The sequence below is a fragment of the Hipposideros armiger genome, unplaced genomic scaffold (assembly GCF_001890085.2).
Source record: "Hipposideros armiger isolate ML-2016 unplaced genomic scaffold, ASM189008v1 scaffold_173, whole genome shotgun sequence".
Classification (NCBI taxonomy): Eukaryota; Metazoa; Chordata; class Mammalia; order Chiroptera; family Hipposideridae; genus Hipposideros; species Hipposideros armiger.
The window spans coordinates 1,088,266-1,109,201 of NW_017731523.1; the positions used below are offsets into that span (position 1 = coordinate 1,088,266).

Here is a 20,936-nt window from a genome sequence, read left to right on the forward strand (position 1 = left end):
CTTACCCATGGGCCTCCAGTTACATAGGTTGGTACATTCTCCTATTGTTTAAGCTGGAGTGTTAATGTCTGTGTGGGGGTGTGTGTGTGCATGTGTGAGTCTCTGTGTATTCTGTCATTTGCAACTAAGTACATCCTGACACAGAAGTATGATTTTTATGGTGAAATCAGTAGTAATACAAACAGCAATCCTAGTAGAATAAGCACAAAAAGTTGTTAAAATAATGCTGCAAAAATAAATATGCTTTAGAAATAATTTCCAGAGATAATCAGCAACCCAGAATCCAGAATAAGCAGAGCTGCAAAAGCTCAGCATTGTCTTGTTACCCACATTTGTTTTCATCTCTACCAGTATAGAAAATTGAATCATCTGCACAGTTAGCTATAAAGGCAGCAGGATTTCTGAGGGGTTAAAATGTTAAAATGTTTTGAATATAATATCTCATTTAATACAACCATAACCCTGTGAAAGAATAATGATTATAGCAATTTACAGGTGAGGAACCTAAACTTCAACATAGTTAGCTTGTGTAAGCTAATTAGTAAATGACAGAACCAGAATTCAAATCCAGTTCAGCTCTGTTTGATTCAGCAGCGCAATTTTACTCATTCTTTTCTCTCCCCACTCTGACAGTCATCAGTATATTTGAAACCACGATACAATTTTATTCACATTTTTTAGTTGTGAGCCTCTCCTGCCAAATGGAATAAGATTCTTCCCTTTCATCTGTCTTGCACCTGTTCTGTCCACTTTATCATTCATGCAGACAACATCCAAAATTCTTATATGATGTCCTATGTAAGCATTCCTTAATATTGACATTGTGAAGCATAGGGATCCAATGAAAATCATACAGTGAGGAGCTGGTATGACTAAAACCAAAAAAACTCTCATAATTGTTCCCAGAAAACATGACTATATCTTGACCACATTTACTTTATTCTCTACCGTAAGCATTTTAATTTAGATTATATTCAATATAGCATTTTATTAATTATATATACATTATACACACTATTTATGTTTATGTGTATACGCATTCATGAAAACAATGTTTCTGTTATCATAGTGATGAAAAGAACAAACTCAGAAGTCCTGTGGGTCTCAGTTTGGATCCATTCACTTCAGCTATTTAAGAAAATCAAGTGCGAGTTAAGAGTAACTTTGATTGATATTATTTTTTTATCACCATATTTTAATCATTTTGCATATGCAACGTTTGTCTCTCTAAAAATATTTTCAGACACTTGAAGGTACACTTTCCCACTTGCCATTTCTTTGTCCTTGGTGCATGGTGCTTAACTTGATATGGTGACCTACTGAAAGCCCCAGTAGATTATTCCTAATGTGGTCATGTATTGCTTAACAACAGGGGTATGTTCTGAGAAACGCGTTGTTAGGTAATTATGTCATTGTGTGAACATCACAGAATGCACTTACAAAAACCTAGATGGTACAGCTCACTACACACCTAGGCTATAAGGTAAAGCCTACTGCTCCTAGACTACAAACCTGTACAGCATGTTACTGTACAAAACAACACAGGATTAAATCAAGCACAAGAGAAAATGATGCGATCGAGAGACATGGTAAACATGAGATGTATGAGGCTGCTGCCAGGTTAACATGGCAGACTGGTTTACAGCAATGTTTTTTTAATAAATAAAAAGAGTACACTCTCAAATAACAATAGAAAGTATATTACAGTGAGTACATAAACCAGTAATAGTCATTTATTATCATTATCAAGGATTATGTACTGCACATAATTGTATGTGCTATACTTTTATATGACTGGCAGCAGGTTTGTTTACACCAGCATCGCCACAAACACGTGAACAGTGTGTTATGCTACGACATTAGGACGGCTGAGACGTCACTAGGAGATAGGAATTTTTCAGCTCCATTATGACCTTATGGGACCACTCTTGTGTATATGGTCTGTCATTGATTAAAACATCATTGTGCAGCACAGGACTGTACATGGACTGTGCATGATTATCTGCAAGATCTTCCTTTCCAATCCTAGTTTAGAGGGTCAATATGCACAGTTGAATGAGCACATGCTTTGGGACAGGATGGATGTAAGCTGTGCTAGCTCTACCACTAATTAGCTGTGCAATCTTAGGACAATCATTGAATTTCCTTTGAGTTTCTGTTTCCTCAGCATCCACATGGAATGTTATCACATAATTTAAGAATTTTCTATTAGAACTGGATGAGATACGGTACATAGATTGCCTGCCAAGTGCCTGGCACGTTAGCAAGATAATCAATCGTAGCTTTAAATATTATTTGACATTATCCAATATCATCCCTGTTAATTAATAGATTTGTAAACAACACCACGAGTCAGCTATTCTTTCTCTCCTTTTCCTGGGGAAAGAGAGAGTTTTGTCAAGTTTTGAAAGTTAATTGATTCACTGGGACATGGTGACCACTTTTGTCTCAAAGGCAATATAATCTAGCCACAGGATAGAAGAAAATGTTAGGACTGAAATTGTTAAGAATCCTGAAGGGAAAGAAAAATTGTTCAGCTCCTGAATTAGCTCTTTATAAGTTGAATGTGAATTATATAATTTTAGACCTATACCTTTCAGCCCCCAAATATTCTTACAGATATTAAAGTAGATACATATCTTTCAAAGTATACATGTTTCCTTGCTTTCTTACATGATATACTGAATATGATTTAGTCTTTTTCAGATAAAGCTATATGATCATTTTGAGAATACATTTTTAAATCCTTGCTGAGACAATTGGCTTGACTCTAATGAGGTATACAGTATTAGGCTGTGCAGAGCTGTTTCCCGGACACTACCCCTTAAGTGCTGGTTTTGCTTGTTGGATTAGTCTTCTATATTTAATCGAAATATAATTCCTAAATGTGACCAATGCATATTCCTTCCATAGCCCTACAAACCCCGTTCTCAATGTATTACAAACAGAAAATACCCAAGAGGAGTACAGGGAAGAGTATTTAAGTTCTAAGTGAGGGTCTGTGGATATACGAAGGGTCTGAGAGCATGAGCATTCTCTGAGTGTAAATGCGATGCTAACACTTTTCAGGTATGGCCCTGACTAATAAGGGGACTGGCTATTTAAAGACAATAAATGAGAATAAATTACATGAGGTTTTGTAGAATATATATTTCTAAATATATACCTCAAAACTTATTAAAACTTATCAAAAAAATTTGGGTGAAAAACCATATATTATATGGTCTTTAACCATATAAAATAACCACATAAACCATATAAACCACTAAAATATCACACCAAGTGAGAAATACTAAAATTAATGGGAAGGGTTATCAATTTAATAAAGAATAAAAGTTCTTAAACTTGGAAAAAGAGAAACATTCCCAGTTATGCAAATAAAAATAAACACAGGGGAGCAATGAAAAATGAAAGCAATTTATGATTGTGTTTTTAAACCAAAGTTATCAAATATTACACGTATGTTCCACATCAAACTATAATAGAAAATATGGATCATTTTAAGAATAAATTTGAAATATGAAAACTTGATCTTATCTTTTATAAATAATATATTAAACACTTAATATTTTGATACAATTTAAGTACTTACTTTAAATTGTCAAGTGTCTGATCTAATACTTTCTTTTCCTTTTCTGTTTTGTCTAGGTCCTTGTCCAATTGACTTGTATTTTCTTCATAAAGCATTGTTTTACTTTTAATGGTTTCTATTTCTTTAAAAATCATTGAGCTTTCTTCCTGGAAAACAAATTCAGGGGTGTTTTATTTTAAATCCTGTGATTTTTAAATTCTTTCAATTTAGGGACACAATTATGTTTGGCCATGTAAACTATTAAAAGCAAACAGTAACTTCTTATCAACGTAAGTAATTACTTAGGTTTATGTTCTCTTCTCCATGGTTACATTTGATGAGGTTTTCTAAAAGATGAGTTAAAACTATTCTCTCCTCACATCTCTCTCTCCCCCTCTCTCTGTTCTCTGCACTAACTTGTCTCCACTCTCACACACATACATGCACACTTTAAAGGCATGTCCTTTCAAGATGCAAACATGTGGTCACTGGTTTTCAAACATATTCATTGAAGGTGGGCAAGGGTATATATTTTGATCTTTCAAAAAAGTCAATATTTAATGCCAGCACAATTTCCCAAGGCCAGCCAGTGCAATTCTAGACTGGAGATTTGATTTTGCATGATCCCTTCATGTCTGTTGGCATAAATATTGACTGACTAATTTACTGGCTGAGTGACTAACTTACTGATTGGCATTCCCACATCTGGTATTGCTTTTAATCAATGCTACTCTTCCAACTGATTCCACAAATCTCAATCGCTTCCTTTGCTATTTCCCTCCATTTTCCCCCATATGCTTCCTAATTCTTTTTTCTGCTTTTAAGATTTTAAGACTGGCTAATCTTTTATATTTGTTTTCCTATAAAAAGCTGCTGTTTGGCAAAGAATTTGACCATTGGGTACTGTGTTTGAATTTTCATATCCTCCCTGTTTGTTTGTTTGTTTGTTTTTAAATACCAGAATGTACAGAATGTAGTTGAAAGATGGCTGACTGGGATTCTTCAATGGGTCTATTAGAATATCATGTTATTGGGCCAGCCAAGTGGCTCAGTTGGTTAAGAGTTCACTGAAGAGTGCGAGCTCTGATCAACAGCGGTTCGAGTCCTGGCCGGAGCTGAGCTGCCGCTGAGCTGCCAACAGGTGGCAGGATGGCTCAGCTAATAAAAAAAAAATTAAAAAAAAGAATATCATGTTATTAATGTGAGAAAAGTCCACCTAAAAAAAATTGTGGAGAGGCACAAATATATTTGATTAAAATAAGTAGGTAGGAGTTAAAGAGAATGGGCAACTCTGAATGCTATCTATCACTGAACTTGACTTTCAGGTGAGATTCCATAAGTCATGCCTTAATCTTGAATGAAGATTCTCCTGGGAAATTGTGAAAACTTCAGAAGCAATGGTTTCAACACTTTAGACCATACTTCAGCAACGCTGAAGGTGGTGCCAGAGGATTCTACACTAAAGAAAAGAAAGACAAAGCGTGCTTCCTGCAGACAGCGGTGGAAAATAAAAATTGTCTTTTGGTACCTTACTAGGTACCATCAGTGAGGCTTTAGTAAATGTGAGCAGTGTATCCCCTTCCATGGCATCAAGAGCATCAGGGACATCACCATAGTGAGATGAGTTTAGAGAGAAGAAATTGTTAGTTGCCATATGTCAGGAGTACAAACCCACATATCTTGATTGAGCAAAAGCTTGGGAACTCCAAGAGCCATTTGTAAATCTTTTGATGACTGTTGAAGTGTCACCAGAGCAAATAGGAATAGAGGCATAAAATAGTACATCTATAATTTTGCCTCTCTTTGGCTTATTTTTTCTCTAGCTTGGGTTGCAAAGGTTCCAGCAATTTGGAGGTTTTCTACCCAAAGGTGTTTTCATGCCTAGACTTCAAACGGTCTGAAAATCTGAATTGCAGATAATTAATGTTTTACTATATTTTTCATTATTTCCTCATTTCAAAAACTTTCAAACCACGTTTTTAAAAAATATTAGGTAATAAAAATTATATTCAGAATCTAAATTATTGTGAGATTATATTTTTAATTTTTATTAAGATTTAATAAATATATTTTTATGTTATTTAAATGTAATAAATTCAAATTCTACACCTAAGACTTAAACTGGGGTTAAAAATAGCAAAAATTCAATACTACTGTTTAGCTCGGCCCACAACTGAAATGCTTATGCACCATAAATATAAAATCATTTGTCTTAGAACTTAAGTACTTAGAAGATAGAAATGGTGTCTATAGTACTGTTTGTACACTAGTCAGCATTATGAGTGCTTAATAAATACTAACAGTGATGTTTGATACTACAACAATTTGCAAGGTTCTTTAGAATGGGGTTCAATAGAATGGCCCACAAGGTGTTGCTTTGTCAGGGAATTGCCCATCTCACTAGCTTCATTTCCTTTCACTCTTAGAACAGGTGCCCTGCTCTCTCACCATAATGATTACTCACCATTACATAACACATAGCATTCTCCCATGATCTCTTTTCTTTGTAGACACAGTGTATGTTTCTAGAATGCCTTTATCTCATTTTTTCATCAAGTTAAAAATTATATGTCAATAATAATAATAATAATAATGGAAACATGTTAAATACTTTCAGTGCCAAATATTCCTTTTTTATTAAATTTATTGGGGTGACAATGGTTAGCAAAGCTACATAGGTTTCAGGTGTACAATTCTACAATACATCATCTATATATCACACTGTGTGTTCACCACCCAGAGTCAATTCTCCTTCCATCACCATATATTTGATCCCCTTTTCCCTCTTCTACAATCACCACTCCCCCATCACTCTCTGGTAACCACTAAACTGTTGTCTGTGCCTATGAGTTTTTGTTTCTTTGTTTGTCTTGTTCCTTTGTGGCTTTCAGTTTTATATCCTACATATAAGTGAAGTCATATGGTTCTCAACTTTTTCTGTCTGACTTATTTTGCTTAGCATAATAATCTCAAGATCCATCCATGTTGTTGCAAATGGCACTATTTCATCTTTTCTTATGGCAATAGTAGTATTCCATTGTGTCTATATACCACATCTTCTTTATCCAATCATCTATCGAAGGGCACTTTGGTTGTTTCCATTGTCTTGGCCACTGTAAATAATGCTGCAATGAACATCAGAGTACATGTATCTTTATGGATAAATGTTTATAGATTTTTTGGTAGATACCCAGAAGAGGGATTTCTGGGTCATATGAATTCTATTCTTAATATTTTGAGAAACGTCCATACAGTTTTCCATAGCGGCTGTACCAGTTTACATTCCCACCAGCAGTGTATGAGGGTTCCTTTTTTTCACAGCCTCTCCAACACTTATTATTTGTCTTGTTGACGACAGCCATTCTAACTGGTGTGAGGTGATATCTCATTGTGGTTTTGATTTGCATTTCCCTAATAGTTAGTGAATTTGAGCATTTTTTCATATATCTGTTGGCTGTTTGTATGTCTTCTTGGGAGAAGTGTCTGTTCAGATCCTCTGCCCATTTATTAATTGGATTTTTGTTGTTGTTTTTGAATTGTATAAGCTCTTTATATATTTCAGATATTAGCTCTTTATTGGAGAATTGTTTGCAAATATCTTCTGCTACTTGGTTGGTTCCCTTGTTGTTTTGTTGATGGTTTCTTTTGCTGTGCAGAAGCTTTTTAGTTTAAAATAGTGTCATTCATTTAGTTTAGCTTTCACTTCCCTTGCCTTTGAGGTCAAATTCACAAAATCCTCTTTGAAGCCAAGGTCCATATGCTTTATTCTATGCAGTTTATTGTTTCAGGTCTTATGTTTAGGTCTTTGATCCATTTTGAGTTAATTTTGGTATATGGTGACAGATAGTAGTCTAATTTCATTCTTTTGCACGTGGCTCTCCAATTTTCCCAGCACCATTTATTAAAGAGGCTTTCTTTTCTCCATTGTATGTTTTTGGCTCCTTTGTTGAAAATTATCTGTCCATATTTATGTGGGTTTATTTCTGGGTTTTCAATTCTATTCCACTGGTGTGTGTATCTGTTTTTCTGCCAATACCATGCTGTTTTGATTATTGTCACTTTGTGGTACAAGTTGAAATCAGGGAGTGTGATACCTCTAGCCTTATTCTTTTTTCCCAGGATTGCTTTGGCTATTCAGAGTCTTTTGTGATTCCACACAAATCTAATATTTTTTTGTTCCATTTCTTTAAAAAATGCCATTGGGATTTTGATGGGGACTGCAGTAAACCTGTATATTGCTTTGGGTAATATGGCCATTTTAACTATGGTGATTCTTCCAATCCATGAGCACAGAATGTCTTTCCATTTCTTTGTGTATTCTTCAGTTTCTTTTAAATATGTCATATAGTTTTCAGTGTATAAGTTCTTCACATCTTCTGTTAAGTTTATGCCTAGGTATTTTATTCTTTTTGTTGCAATTGCAAAAGGAATTGTTTTTTCATTTCTTTTTCTGAGATTTAATTGTTAGTATGTAGGAATGCAATGGATTTTTTACATTGATTTTTTAGCCAGCAACTTCACTGTATTTGTTTATGGTTTCTAATAGCTTTTTGGTGGAGTCTTTAGGGTTTTCTATATAAAAAATCATGTCATCTGCAAAAAGAAAATTTAACTTCATTCCCAATTTGGATGCCTTTATTTGTTTCTCTTGCCTGACTGCCTTGGCTAGGGCTTCCAAAACTATGTTGAATAACAGTGGTAATATGGGGCCACCCTGTCTTGTTTCTGAACATACAGCAAAAGGCTTCAGTTTTAGCTGAGGGTTTGTCATATTTGGCCTTTCCTTGTATACCCATTTTATTAAGTGTTTTAATCATAAATGGATATTGTATCTTGTCAAGTGCTTTTTATGCATCTAGGGATGTAATCATGATTTTTATCTTTTATTTTGTTTATGTGGTGTATCACATTGATCAATTTGCCTATGTTAAACCATCTTTTGGGTCCCTGGAATGAACCCCACTTGATGGTGATGTATAACCTTTTTAATGTATTGTTGCATTTGATTTGCTAGAATTTTGTTTAAATTTTTGCATCCATATTCATCAGAGATGTTGGTCTGTAGTTTTCTTTTTTTGTGTTATCCTTACCAGGTTTTGGTATCAGGGTAATATTGGCCTCATAAAATGAGTTAGGAAGTAGTGCCTCTTCTTTTTTTTTAATTAAAGTTTATTGGGGTGGCAATTATTAGTAAAGTTACATAGGTTTCAGGTATACAATTCTGTAATACATCTTCTATATATCACATTGTGTGCTCACCACCCAGAGTCAGTTCTCCTTCCATCACCAGATATTTGATCCCATTTACCCTCATCCACCCCCACCCCCACCCCCTTACCTTCTGGTAACCACAAAACTATTGTCTATGAGGTTTACTTTCTTTATGTTTGCCTTGTTCCTTTCATTTGAGGAGGACAGGTATTAGATCCTCTTTGAATGTTTGGTAGAATTCACTGGTGAAGCCATTTGGTCTTGGAATTTTTCTTTTGGGAAGGTTTTGGATGACTGATTCAATTTCCTTACTGTTTATCAGTCCATTTAGATTTTCCAGATCTTCATAATTAGGTGTAGGAAGGCTATATGTTTCAAAGAATTTGTCCATTTCTTCTAGGTTACTGAATTTGGTAGTATATAGTCCATCATAGTATTCTTGTATGATCCTTTGTATTTCTGTGGTATCTGTGGTAACTTCTCTTTCATTTCTGATTTTGTTTATTTGTGTCTTTTCTCTTTTTATCTTTGTAAGTCTAGCCAAGGGTTTGTCAATTTTATTAATCTTTTTAAAGAATCAGCTCTCTGTTGCATTAATTTTTTTCTATTGTCTTTTTGTTCTCCATTTCATTTTTTCTGCTCTAATTTTTATTATTTCCTTTCTTCTGCTGACTTTGGGTTTCATTTGTCTTTTTCTAGTTCTTTAAAGTGTAATGTTAGATTGCTTTGGGGGGATTTTTCTTATTTCTTGAGATAGGCCTGTAATGATATTATTTTCCTTCTTGTTACTGCTTCGGTGCATCCCAATAATTTTGACAGGATGTATTTTCATTCTCATTTGTTTCTATGCGTCTTTTGATCCTTCTCTCTGTTTCTTCTTTGACCCATTCATTCTTTAATAGCATGTTATTTAATCTACACATAGTTATAGTTTTTACTGCTTTCTTTTTGTAGTTGGTATCCAATTTCAGAGCCTTGTGATCAGAGAATGTGCTTGTTATGATTTTAATCTTTTCAAATTTGCTGAGGCTAGTTTTATGTCCCAACATGTGGTCTATCCTTATGTTCCATGTACACTAAAAAAGAATGTATAGGCTGGTATTCTAGGACAAGGTGCTCTATAAATGTCAATTATGTCCATTTGGTATAATGTGTCATTTAAAGCTGATATTTTTCCTTACTGATTTTGTGTTTGGATGATCTATCCATAGCTATCAATGTTGTATTTAGGTCCCCTAATATAATTAATTGTGTTTTGGTCAATTTGTTCCTCTAGTTCTGTTAGTAGGTGCTTTATATATTTTGGTGCTCCCTGACTGGGGGTATATATATTAATAAGTGTTATGTCTTCTTGTTGTATTGTCCCCTTTTATCATTACGAAATGTCCATCTTTGTCTGTTGTTATCTTTTTTTGTCTTGAAGTCTGTTTTTTTCTGATATGAGTATGGATATATCTGCTTTTCTCTGGATACCATTTGTGCCAATTATTCTTCTAGGATTTGTGTGTATACTATCTCTATTCTCTTCAAAATTATGACAAGGCAAGTATCCAACCTCCATTTACTTTATTAGAAATTCTCATTCTTACACCTCACCTCTTCTGAAAAACCATCCCAGATTCCCTCAGTTTCCTTCTCTAGGACCCTCTCTCATCCCATTATACTGCTGTCACGACTCTGCTCACAATGTATTAATGCTGTCTTTTCCTTGTCTGCTCTCCAATAAAATGATGTGCTTCTTGAGGTAATCAAGTTCTCCTTTTACTTCCCCAACTCCAGCAACTTCCAGCAATATTTAATATATTTAAAGTGCTCAATAGGAACTGGAAAGACAAATTCATTTGAAGGACAAGTAAAATTAACACTTCTTTTCTAACCCACCAATTCCTAGCACCTTCTACAATATAGAGCACAGACACACAATATTCAGCCATATTTTCTTGGAATTTGTTTATATTTGTTAGATATGTCACCTTTGGCAAGTTTTAGTTAATATTCTTGAAATTAATATTCAGATATGGCCATAAGAACTGTGGTGGCTTTCTATGGTAGTGTTGAACACGTTTTATCTTTTGTGATATATGACAAATAATTTGTTATCAATACCAATCGTGTGCTAAGTATTGTATATAAGCAGTAAGAGATGGTATGAATGTTTTGTTCCTGATTTTAATGAAAATACTTTTCATGTTTCATGATTAATTATGATATTTGATGGAAAATACGAGTAGATAAACTATAACACATTATCAAGACAAAGATGTTTTCACTCTGTTTTTAGACAGTTAAGAGTCATTTTAAAAATCACTAGTGGTTGTAGAGTTTTAGCAAATATTTTCAGCTGATTATCTTTCATTTCTACAAATGTAGTGAATTATATTAATACAATTTTTATATTGAATAATCCTCACATTCTGCAAAGAAATCTTATTTTGCTAGTACATTCTTTTTAGCATATTATAAAATTCAATTTGTTGATCTATTTAAGAATTTGTCATCTATATTCATAAGTGAGATCGCCTATAGATTTCTTTTTTATGCTAATATTTTTCATTTATGTTTTCAAGGTTATATTACTATAAAATGAATTTGAAAGCTTTCCATTCTTTCTTATGGTGTGTACCTGGCCTTAAGGCCTATAAAATGTCTGGGCTTGTGATTGCCTTTAGTGGTAGAGTTTGGACAAATTAAATTCATTCAATACTTATTGATCTATTATTGTGGTTTTTTTTATTTCACCCAGTTTTCATCATTTTTATTTTATAAATAAATTACATACATCATCTAGATTTTATAACAAATTACTATGCAAAATAGCATTCTTTCCTTCACTTCCATATAGAATTATGTTTCTTTTCATTTTTTTCTATGGATGTTAATTTCTATTTCTTCTCTTTTTTCCTTAATACATATGCCAAACACTTTTAGTTTTTCTAACCAAAATAAGGTATTGGTAATACAAAAGTATCATTTTGGCCCATTCTATCTATTTTGCTGTATAGCTTATCATCAGTCATTTATCATAATTAATAGTCATTAAATATATGGTAATTTTTTTCTAAATATTCCTTAACACAGAGGCATAGTAATAATAAAAATGTGATTTAAAAGAATATTTCCAGTAGTCTACATAATTTTTTTCTTTTGGCTGTCTTTTTTGTTATTCAGTTCTGATTTTACTTCATTGTGGTCAATAAACGTAACCTGTAAGCTTTGATCAGTATAATGTAATGGTTAAGAGCATAGATTCCAGTGCCAGTGCCAAATATGGTGACTCTCAACTCCACACTAATGAGCTGTGTGAAACTGAACAAACTAATTAGAAAACAAGGCATCAGATGCTTCAAATGTAGAATGGAGATAAGATCAGTGCACTCTTCATAGAGTTATCATTGAGATGAAATGAGTTAATATGTCTGAGCACTTAGAACAATGCCTGGCATATAGAAAACATGCAACATATTAATAATCTGTTATTATTATTATAATTATTATGATTTTTTGTGGTAATATTTTCTATATTTATTTTGCAGCCTAGCAGAGGGCAAACTTTTTTTAAATGATATAATAACATCTCTATCTCACAGCCGACATGTTATCCACCCATGAATCCTATTAGAGCTACCTTTGAAATATATCCAGAGGATAGCAAGTTAAAGATAGTGGACTATCTCCACTTCCCCATATCCAATGGTTCTCTAAAGACAGATTCTTAGATGAAAAGATTTTCAGGGAGTAGATATTTCTAATTTGGAAAAAATCCCTGAAGCCTTTTGATAAATAGCTATTTATTCATGCTGCCTACATACCAGTCTGAGGGTAAAATTTAGATGCCAGATATTAACAAAATTTCAGTCTATAGATTGGTCTCATCTGTAGAAACATGGTACTACCTAGTACAGGACAGATTTCTGCCTGTACTTTGTACAAAAGGTAATGGGGGCTACATTAGATCAGTGGGGAAGACACTGTAAGAGAGAAAAAATAAACATACAGAGAGACTCTGTGTATCTGTGTGTGTGTGTGCGTGTGCATGCGTGCACATGGGGAATCAACTTAGTGCAACCAATTAGAAATGAGATGTATCCATCTAAAATTAAATTTTCATGAATAGTTTTCACTGACATAAACAGGGTATAAATTCAAAATTTTTTTTCATATTAAATTTCTTACTTCAGTTTTTATTAGCGCTTCTTGGGTTTTCTTCCCCTTTCTTCGCAATTTTTTCTTTGTTCTTTCCACATTTCTTTTAACATGTTCTCTCTTCCCAATTATGTGCTTTAGTGCCTAGAAGACATTCAGAAATTAAGATGTGTAGCATTTACAATCCAATTATCCTGGTTTAGATCAAATAGTTCCTAAGTGACTATTTTAATAATAACAATATATATTTTAATAGAAAGAGAAAGGGCCACCACACATGAATTACAAAAACATACTATGATATACACAATCTCAGTGCTCAATTTGCATTACTAGAGAAAACTAATATCTTATAATTTTAGCTAAGTAACAAACATTAATAAACTCACATCAAAATTATAAATTTTCATCACAATATTTGAAAACTTAAAATTCCAAATACAAATTGTCAGTAATCATTACAGAAAGTGCATAAAAATATATTCTTCCCAAAAATTTATGCTAAAATAATAGTTCTTATAATTCATAAACTATTAAAGTTTAATAAAAACAAATGATTACTGAACTACAAGAAGATATAAAACAATGGCTATTATAAAATAAGAGGAAATAAAAGTCATTCATCTTTTCTGGAATTCATTATCATATTCAGATGATTATACTGAGGCTTTTGATGCAATTAATAAATTTCCATCATTAATATAAGAAGGAGCCATTATTAAAATCATTTATCTCACTAGGTATTAGCACCGGTATTATATTCATCATATGAGCTCTAGGATAAGCATTTGGAAGTCTTAAGTAGCATAATATACTCAGCATGTGTTGTTTCCATGCTTTATGGCATTGTATGTGTTGCTTCATGCATTCAGGCCCAGGTTTTATCAAGTCTATGATACAGATAAACTCTCCCTCTCCCTTACCTATTTCTTAGGGAAGCTTTGATGATCAAAATAAACTTTCATAATAGGAACATTTTGCAAATCATAAGGTTTTTAAAATAAATTTTGAAAATTATTTAAGACTAAGAATATAAAGTTACATCACAAATTGCAATGAATAAACAATCCTGTCAAAATGGCCCAAATGAATAATATTAATATATATGTACTCCTTGCAGCTAAAGACAAGAATGTATAACTCTTACCACACCCTCTACTTCTTCAAAAGACTAATGACATGATGTATACATATTTTTTCTACTAAATTTTTCTTTGGGAAGGGCTAGTAATATCAGTTACTGCCATGAACTTGTTGTTTTGAAAATATTTTATCGACATTTGCTTTATTTTTCATCCTAGCTCTTTTCCACATGCATCAAAAATTTACCATGAAAATGTCAAGATGCACTATATTTTATATTTGAGTAAACATAGCTTTAGCATTTTATTAACGAGCAGTGAAACTCTGAATTAAATTTACCATAGTGGGAAATCATAGCAAATAAATCACTACTCACCCATTTGAAAACTGCTTTTCTTAAGTACACTCTAAGATAGCATACAAGGTTCCAGGTAATAGCATTAATGGTCTTGCTATATACTTCCCCTGTAGATCAGCTGTGTGGTTAATGAAATAGTTACTTATTCTGTCTGTGATTTTATGTCTTCCTATGTGAAATCCTAATTTTCCAAGTAGTAATGTAAAATCATATACATGATTTATCAACCTAAATATTCCTGCAGATTAGTTTCCAGATTCATTATAAATGCTTACATCAGAATGTTCTTGGTGGAGAGTTTTAATTCTTACAGCATCTTCTTCCATTTGAAGCAGAGGTGCCTCTATTTCTGCCAAGATTAGGGAATACATTGCTTTCTTTTGCATCAAATCCTGTTTCAAAAGTTCCTGTTCCTCTTGCAGGCCATACATTCTGTTCTGCCAGCAAAGATTTAAAAAAATTCATTCAGTTATTAATTACCTAAATGTTTATTGAGCCTCTGTCTTGCACCAGGCAGAGATACTTGCTGTTATTTGAAAATCAAAAAAATAAATGCCACCATAAAAAGTAATAGGTATGAATATGGTATATTTAGAGGGTGCACTTCTTACTAGAAAAATTATGAGAGAAAAAATTAATCGGCAATAAAAATAAAAAATTCTTAAGTATTGGGAGATAATGAGGTTATAGAACACACTAACAACAAATATTGAAATATATGTAATTCCTGAAATCTAAGACCAGATAAAACCAACGAACAAGAAGTCAAGAACAAAGTATTAAGCAAAAAGCATTGGAAGATTACAGAATTATTGAATAGACGTATAAATAAATTAGGAAATTTGGTATTTTCAAGCATATAGAAGTAGAAAAACATTGCTTTATATATTTGAAAATGTCAAATTTTCTAACGGAACAAATTTCAAAATTTGTTTTTGTTTCAAAGAGGACCAGAGGTGCAGATTATCTCAAGTAATCTTTAAAAATAACACTGTTTTGGGTTGTTTTGCCTCTTAATTTTTTTTTCATGTAACAATAATTTCAAATACTTATGTATTTTTGAAGAAGAGTCATTCTAGAAAGATGTCAAGGATCAAAATAGTCACTTGGGTTCCAAAGGACATGCAGGTGGTGTAAAGATAAAAAAATTAAATTGATTTTATGAGCAATAATGTATTAGTTTCAAATGTCTTATATAGAAAGATCATAGGTTTTCGTGTGTGTGTGTGTGTGCGCGCGTGTGTGTGTGTGTGTGTGTGTGTGTGTGTGTGTGTTAAAGAAATTCATTTGAAAGACACTAAAAGTAAAGAAAACATATCATCAGAAAACAAACTAAAGAGACACTTAGGAATAAGATCCCACTGCCCTTTTACTAGACTGGCAGAAATTCCCATTAAGCCACGAAATGAGATATGTGTATGGGAGGTCAGTTTCTTTATGCATGATCAGACACTGCTAGTTGTACAGAGAGGGCAACTGTCATCAGCTAAGGAGAGAAAACTGCTGGCTTGCAAACCAAGTAGTAAAAAGATGCCTCATTACAGACAAATTTGAAATGCTAAGTAAAATGCAAATTAAAGGAAGAATAAAATATTAAAAGTAAATTAGGATTACCTGAATTATTGTTCCATCAACCAGTTCAGCTCGAGTGAGTTTTTTCAAGAAATCTTCTCTACCCTACAAAACATTTTTTAAAAGGTTTTTTTTATAGAATATCAGAAAATATTTTTAAAGACAATTGCTAACAGAAGATACATTTTATTTATGTTATAATAAAGAGTAAAATATTCATTACAAATTGAATATTGTAAACAAACAAACAAGAAAGCCTGGTGTTATTTGAGGCAAAATTAGGAAGTGACACAAGACCACGAAATAGAATACAGAGTTTCAGTTCAATTCACTTTGTACTTTATAACTCTGAGCTAAAATATCCAGGTAATCAAAAAGGACAAACTAGACAGTCTTCAAATCCTCTTTTTAAAAACTATCAGTTTGTTTTTAATATTACTTTCCAGAATGAGCACATTCAACTTTGAAAACAAGGTAGATACAATTCAAGTTTGAAGTTTGCAAAATGTGATCAGATTCTGCCTTTGGCTAGGACGATTCCTTTCTTCCTCTCTTTTCATTTTTTTTTTTTAATCATTCCTTGAAAGTTAGTGGGCAAAAAATATTTGGAAAAGCCTTCTTTCTGTTACTTGGATAAAGAGTTTTTAAACTCTTCACAGTTGTGTTATATATTATCACATAACCAGATTTGGAAATAATTCAAAAAATTCCTTCTGCTTTAGAATACACCTTGGAACCCCTTATTTGAGACAGGTGTAGGCTTGGATTTAGGCTGTCTTCCTATTCTAAAGTGATGTATACCTCTGCAGAGGTACAGCGGAGGTTCAGAAATGTCTCTAAGATCTGTGCTTCATTCTAGATTCCCTCATCATACCCCAAGGTCTCCAGAGACAATGTAAAGAAACAACTCCGTAAGTCTCTCCTGCAACTGTTCCTTTTCTTGGTGTAGCAACCCATCAAAATTGTGCTCTCCTAAAGTAAAAAAATAACTCCAAAGAAGGAAAAAGAAATGTGACAAGGAAAGTAATAACTTTAATATATAATACTATTTCACCTAAGGATATACATACATCTAAAGCCAATTTATACAATGAAATTTTTTGATAATTTAAATGAAATTAGTTTCCTCTTCTAACATGATGGCAGATGTACTGGTTTTATCAATTTGTTAAACATTTAATCAAAGGGGAACCAAATTAAAAATGCCTCTATAGACTGGAGAAAAAATATAGTATTCCAAAACAGAATACTACATTTGACCTTTGTCTGAAACTAATTGAAAAAAATGTGAAATGTGTGTGTGTGTGTGTGTGTGTGTATGTGTGTATGTGTGTATTGAGATGAGTTATACCACATTATGTAGGATCTTTAAGGCACGATAAGAAAATTAGTGAAGGATGCTAAGTAAGGTGCATGTTTTAGCACCATTACATTGGCTGCAATATGGATTGATTTGTTTGTTTCTTTAAAATCCATTCATTCATCCTTCAAAGTGTTTTATTTAATTGTCAACCAGTAAGAGAGTAATTCATTGTTTAAATGAATTTAAGTCCCTGAACTTAGAGATATTAATATTAAACAAAAAGACCATGTAGCTGTAAGCCTAATAAAAACTGTAGGCAGCATATGAGCAATTATAATAAAATAGACTAGGAGTCTGAAGCTGCAAGAGTAAACCAACTGGTTGTCTTTGAAAAGAACAGAAAGAGTCCCTAAAAAATTATGAAATCTGGATGTCTGTACAAAAGCAACTCAATCTGTAACCAATGAACAAGTCTGCACTCCCACAGGAGAAACATCTGGAGCTTCACTCTTAGCCCCTTGGGGAAGGAACTCTTCCAAGCTCTGTTTATTACCCCTAAACCTCTGTGACTCAGAGACCAAGGTCAAACGATGGATAACCAGGAGGGAAGGTAACCTGTTACCGGCTGGGCTGCCAATTTCACCCTTATACCAGACACAGGCCACAGGGCATGTTTCTGGCCAGATGCTCAAGGCCTTCCTTTGGTGCTGTCCCCTCCTTCGAAGTATGATTGGTCCACCCAGGCACTGGCAAAATGCCCAGAAGCTGACCAGTTCCCAGGAGAACTACTGAGTTACTGCGACCTTCAAAATGCCCTAAAACATGCAGATACGCCCACATACTGAGTACCCGGCGACCCCTGTAAAAGGGTCCTTCAACCCCGAAAGGGGCCGCGACCCACAGGTTGAGAACCGCTGCCCTAGAACATGCCAAAGGCTGACGCAAGATGAGCGCTGTTCACAGGTCTTAGGCCATGAAGTGCAACATCGGAGTAAGGGAGGGGAATTATTTGTCCTACGATCTGGTTGTCACAGGTGGTGTGCTCCGTAAAACTGACTCGGAGGTGGGGTTTGGTGTGTAGGATCCTGGTTAGGGAATGCACTTGTAATCAATTCCTGATGAACTAAAGAGGGGGTGGGACAGGAAGAAAGGAAGAGGATGGGAGAGGAAGGAAACAGGATTGGGCAGAAACATAGGCTGAGCCACAAGGCAACGCAGCCCCATAAACAATCTCAGTCAACTCCATGGGGAGTCCTGGAGTAAAAATGGACCTTGGGCTTTGTCCCAACTCAGACCAAAGTGGCAAGACTATAGTCCTGTACTTATCAGTCATAGACGTGAGCTGCCCCAAGAGGGGGAATGACCTTAAGCAAAGTGACTTAACTGACTCCTGAAGGGGAATCTTGGCAGCTGTGTCCCCCAAGAAATATCATGAGTCCCTTCAATGACTGAACTACCATTAGTGTGACTATCAATAATAATTATGGCTAAACATATTAGATGCCTACTATGTATAATTACCTTGTTTTAACGTCACAATGAAATTGATGAAATTACTATTATAGTACCCTTTTGCAAATGGGGAAAATGAGACAGGTTACATAAATTGCCAATACACACAAAGCTAGCACGTGTTGGAACCAGGGCACTAATCCACACGATCTGAGAGCCCAGGGACTTGATCTGACTGAGTCAGCGTATCAGATTCCTCAGGGACGAGGATCCTTCAGCGTGAGGAGACATGTTGTGTACAGCCTTCCGCCTCGCACGTGCCTCTGGCCTCGCAAAGCTTCCCTTTCTGCGAGGCTTTCCAGGCAACTGGGTTCAATTTTGTAACTCAGGCACCTGGGCCACAGGTTGGGGGGAAAGGAACAGAGACTTTGTGTTAAAGAGGTGCCACTCTGCCAGTGATGCCATAGCTGGCTCTGAAATGGCATCTGCTGGGAAAGCTCTGAGCACTGGAGAGATGCTCTCTTTTAATTAGGCAGTATGAATCACATGGCTGCTGAGAACACTAGCAGGGTTATATGGGCACAAATTACTGTACTCTTAGCATAGGGACCTAGAGTGTGGGCTTCTTAGGGAAATCCTGATTTCACTATCATTGAACATGCTCAAAAAGAAAGGCTGGGCAATGATACAGAGCTACAGCAGCTGTAAAAACATTTCCTGGTTTAATAATATTGGTACCACTTTTAAGAATTTGTTACATCCCAAGGAACTTTCTAGAATTTATATGTGTGTGTACCTAGTGTTTTTTATATATATTTTTATATTATATATAATATAGCAAATTCCCAAATGAAATATAGCAACTTCTCAATATCTATACATACACACACACACACACACACACACACACACATACAGGTAGCCCTTGTCTTGTAAGATGCCAAGATAATTAAAACTCATGCATTTCGGGATTATGCAAAATGGGCTCAGATATCCACACGTCTCAGTTAACTTGGTGCTGTGTACAGTGAGGGCTGCCTGTAGGTTGTGTGCGTGTGTGTGTGTGTGTGTGTGTGTTAATCATTGTCTCCATCTAATGACATAGCTACAATTCTCCATATTCGAAGATGAGAAAATTGAACTCATATACGTTGTGGGATTTGTCACATGACTAATATTCAACAAGTATCAGTCCCCAGGAGCATGGGCACATTCTACAGCACTTGGAAGCAACCTCCCTCCTCTGCCCTCAGCATCCAGCACTCTGTCCCACATGTATGTGTTGAATGAATAATTTATTGAAAAAATGAATTAACGAATAACAAAACAAATTGCTTTTGGTTCCTGGGTTGGGGAATTAAGCTGTAAAAGTTTCAGGTTCTTTCAAACTCACAAATATATTTTTTTTAAAAAATCTCTGTATATAATGGGAAACTCAGGATTTGTTAAAATATCATAATCACACAAATTCCCATTAGTAAACAGCATCTTGAGGATGGACAACAAAACAAGGCCTGCAAGACGTTTTCCCTGAGACATAGGGAAATGGTGAGGTATCAGGAAAGGCAAGGACGTAAGTACCTGAATACGAACTGAAAGAAGATTGCCCGTGGCCCAATTTGTACCAGGTTTTTCAGTTCTTTAAATTGCCAATTCATTGTAAAGAGAATGAAAGCCCAGAAAACTCACCATTTCATAACTGTTATAATAATAAATTCAACCAAGAACTACCAATAGATGCTAAGACTATTGTGTGATTTTTTTTTAGAAACAAAGACAGTTGCATATTCTTAAAATATCACTCAACTGAGTACTTATTAACTACAACAGGGAAATGGATAAATCTGTTGGCCACAACTTTAACCAAATGAGCAAAGTTACTGTCACTTGTAATAAGACAAACTTATACAATGTGCTTTGGGATATATTTCACTGACACAATATTATAACTATGTAATATGCCTGCCAAGTGTTTAATCTGATTCTAATCATGAGCAAACAAAAAGATAAATCCATACTGAGAAAAATTCTGCGAAGTAACTGGCTTAGGCTCTAAAAAATGTCAACAAAATGAAAGACAATTTTTTTAAATGTAGGGCACTCTTTAAGAGTAAAGGATGCTCAAAAGTTATAACAAATAAATGCAATACATGAGAGCAGGGGTGAAAACAAGCTTTCCTTGTAGATGGCTAGAGAGTAAATAATTTAGGCTTTAGGGGCTTAAGATCTCTGTCACAACTACT

At 34.3% G+C, this 20,936-nt stretch overlaps 1 protein-coding gene across 1 annotated transcript in view; it reads right to left on the bottom strand.

Annotated features, from left to right (window-relative positions):
• Window positions 1-20,936, bottom strand: part of CCDC178 (coiled-coil domain containing 178) — a 342,837-nt gene that overhangs the window by 236,465 nt on the left and 85,436 nt on the right. The window contains exons 13-16 of the mRNA XM_019652065.1: window positions 15,981-16,043; window positions 14,642-14,803; window positions 12,956-13,069; window positions 3,593-3,738 (exon numbers count right to left, since the gene is read on the bottom strand). Of these exons, the coding sequence (XP_019507610.1) occupies window positions 3,593-3,738; window positions 12,956-13,069; window positions 14,642-14,803; window positions 15,981-16,043 (485 nt within the window). The remainder of the gene's footprint in view (window positions 1-3,592; window positions 3,739-12,955; window positions 13,070-14,641; window positions 14,804-15,980; window positions 16,044-20,936) is intronic.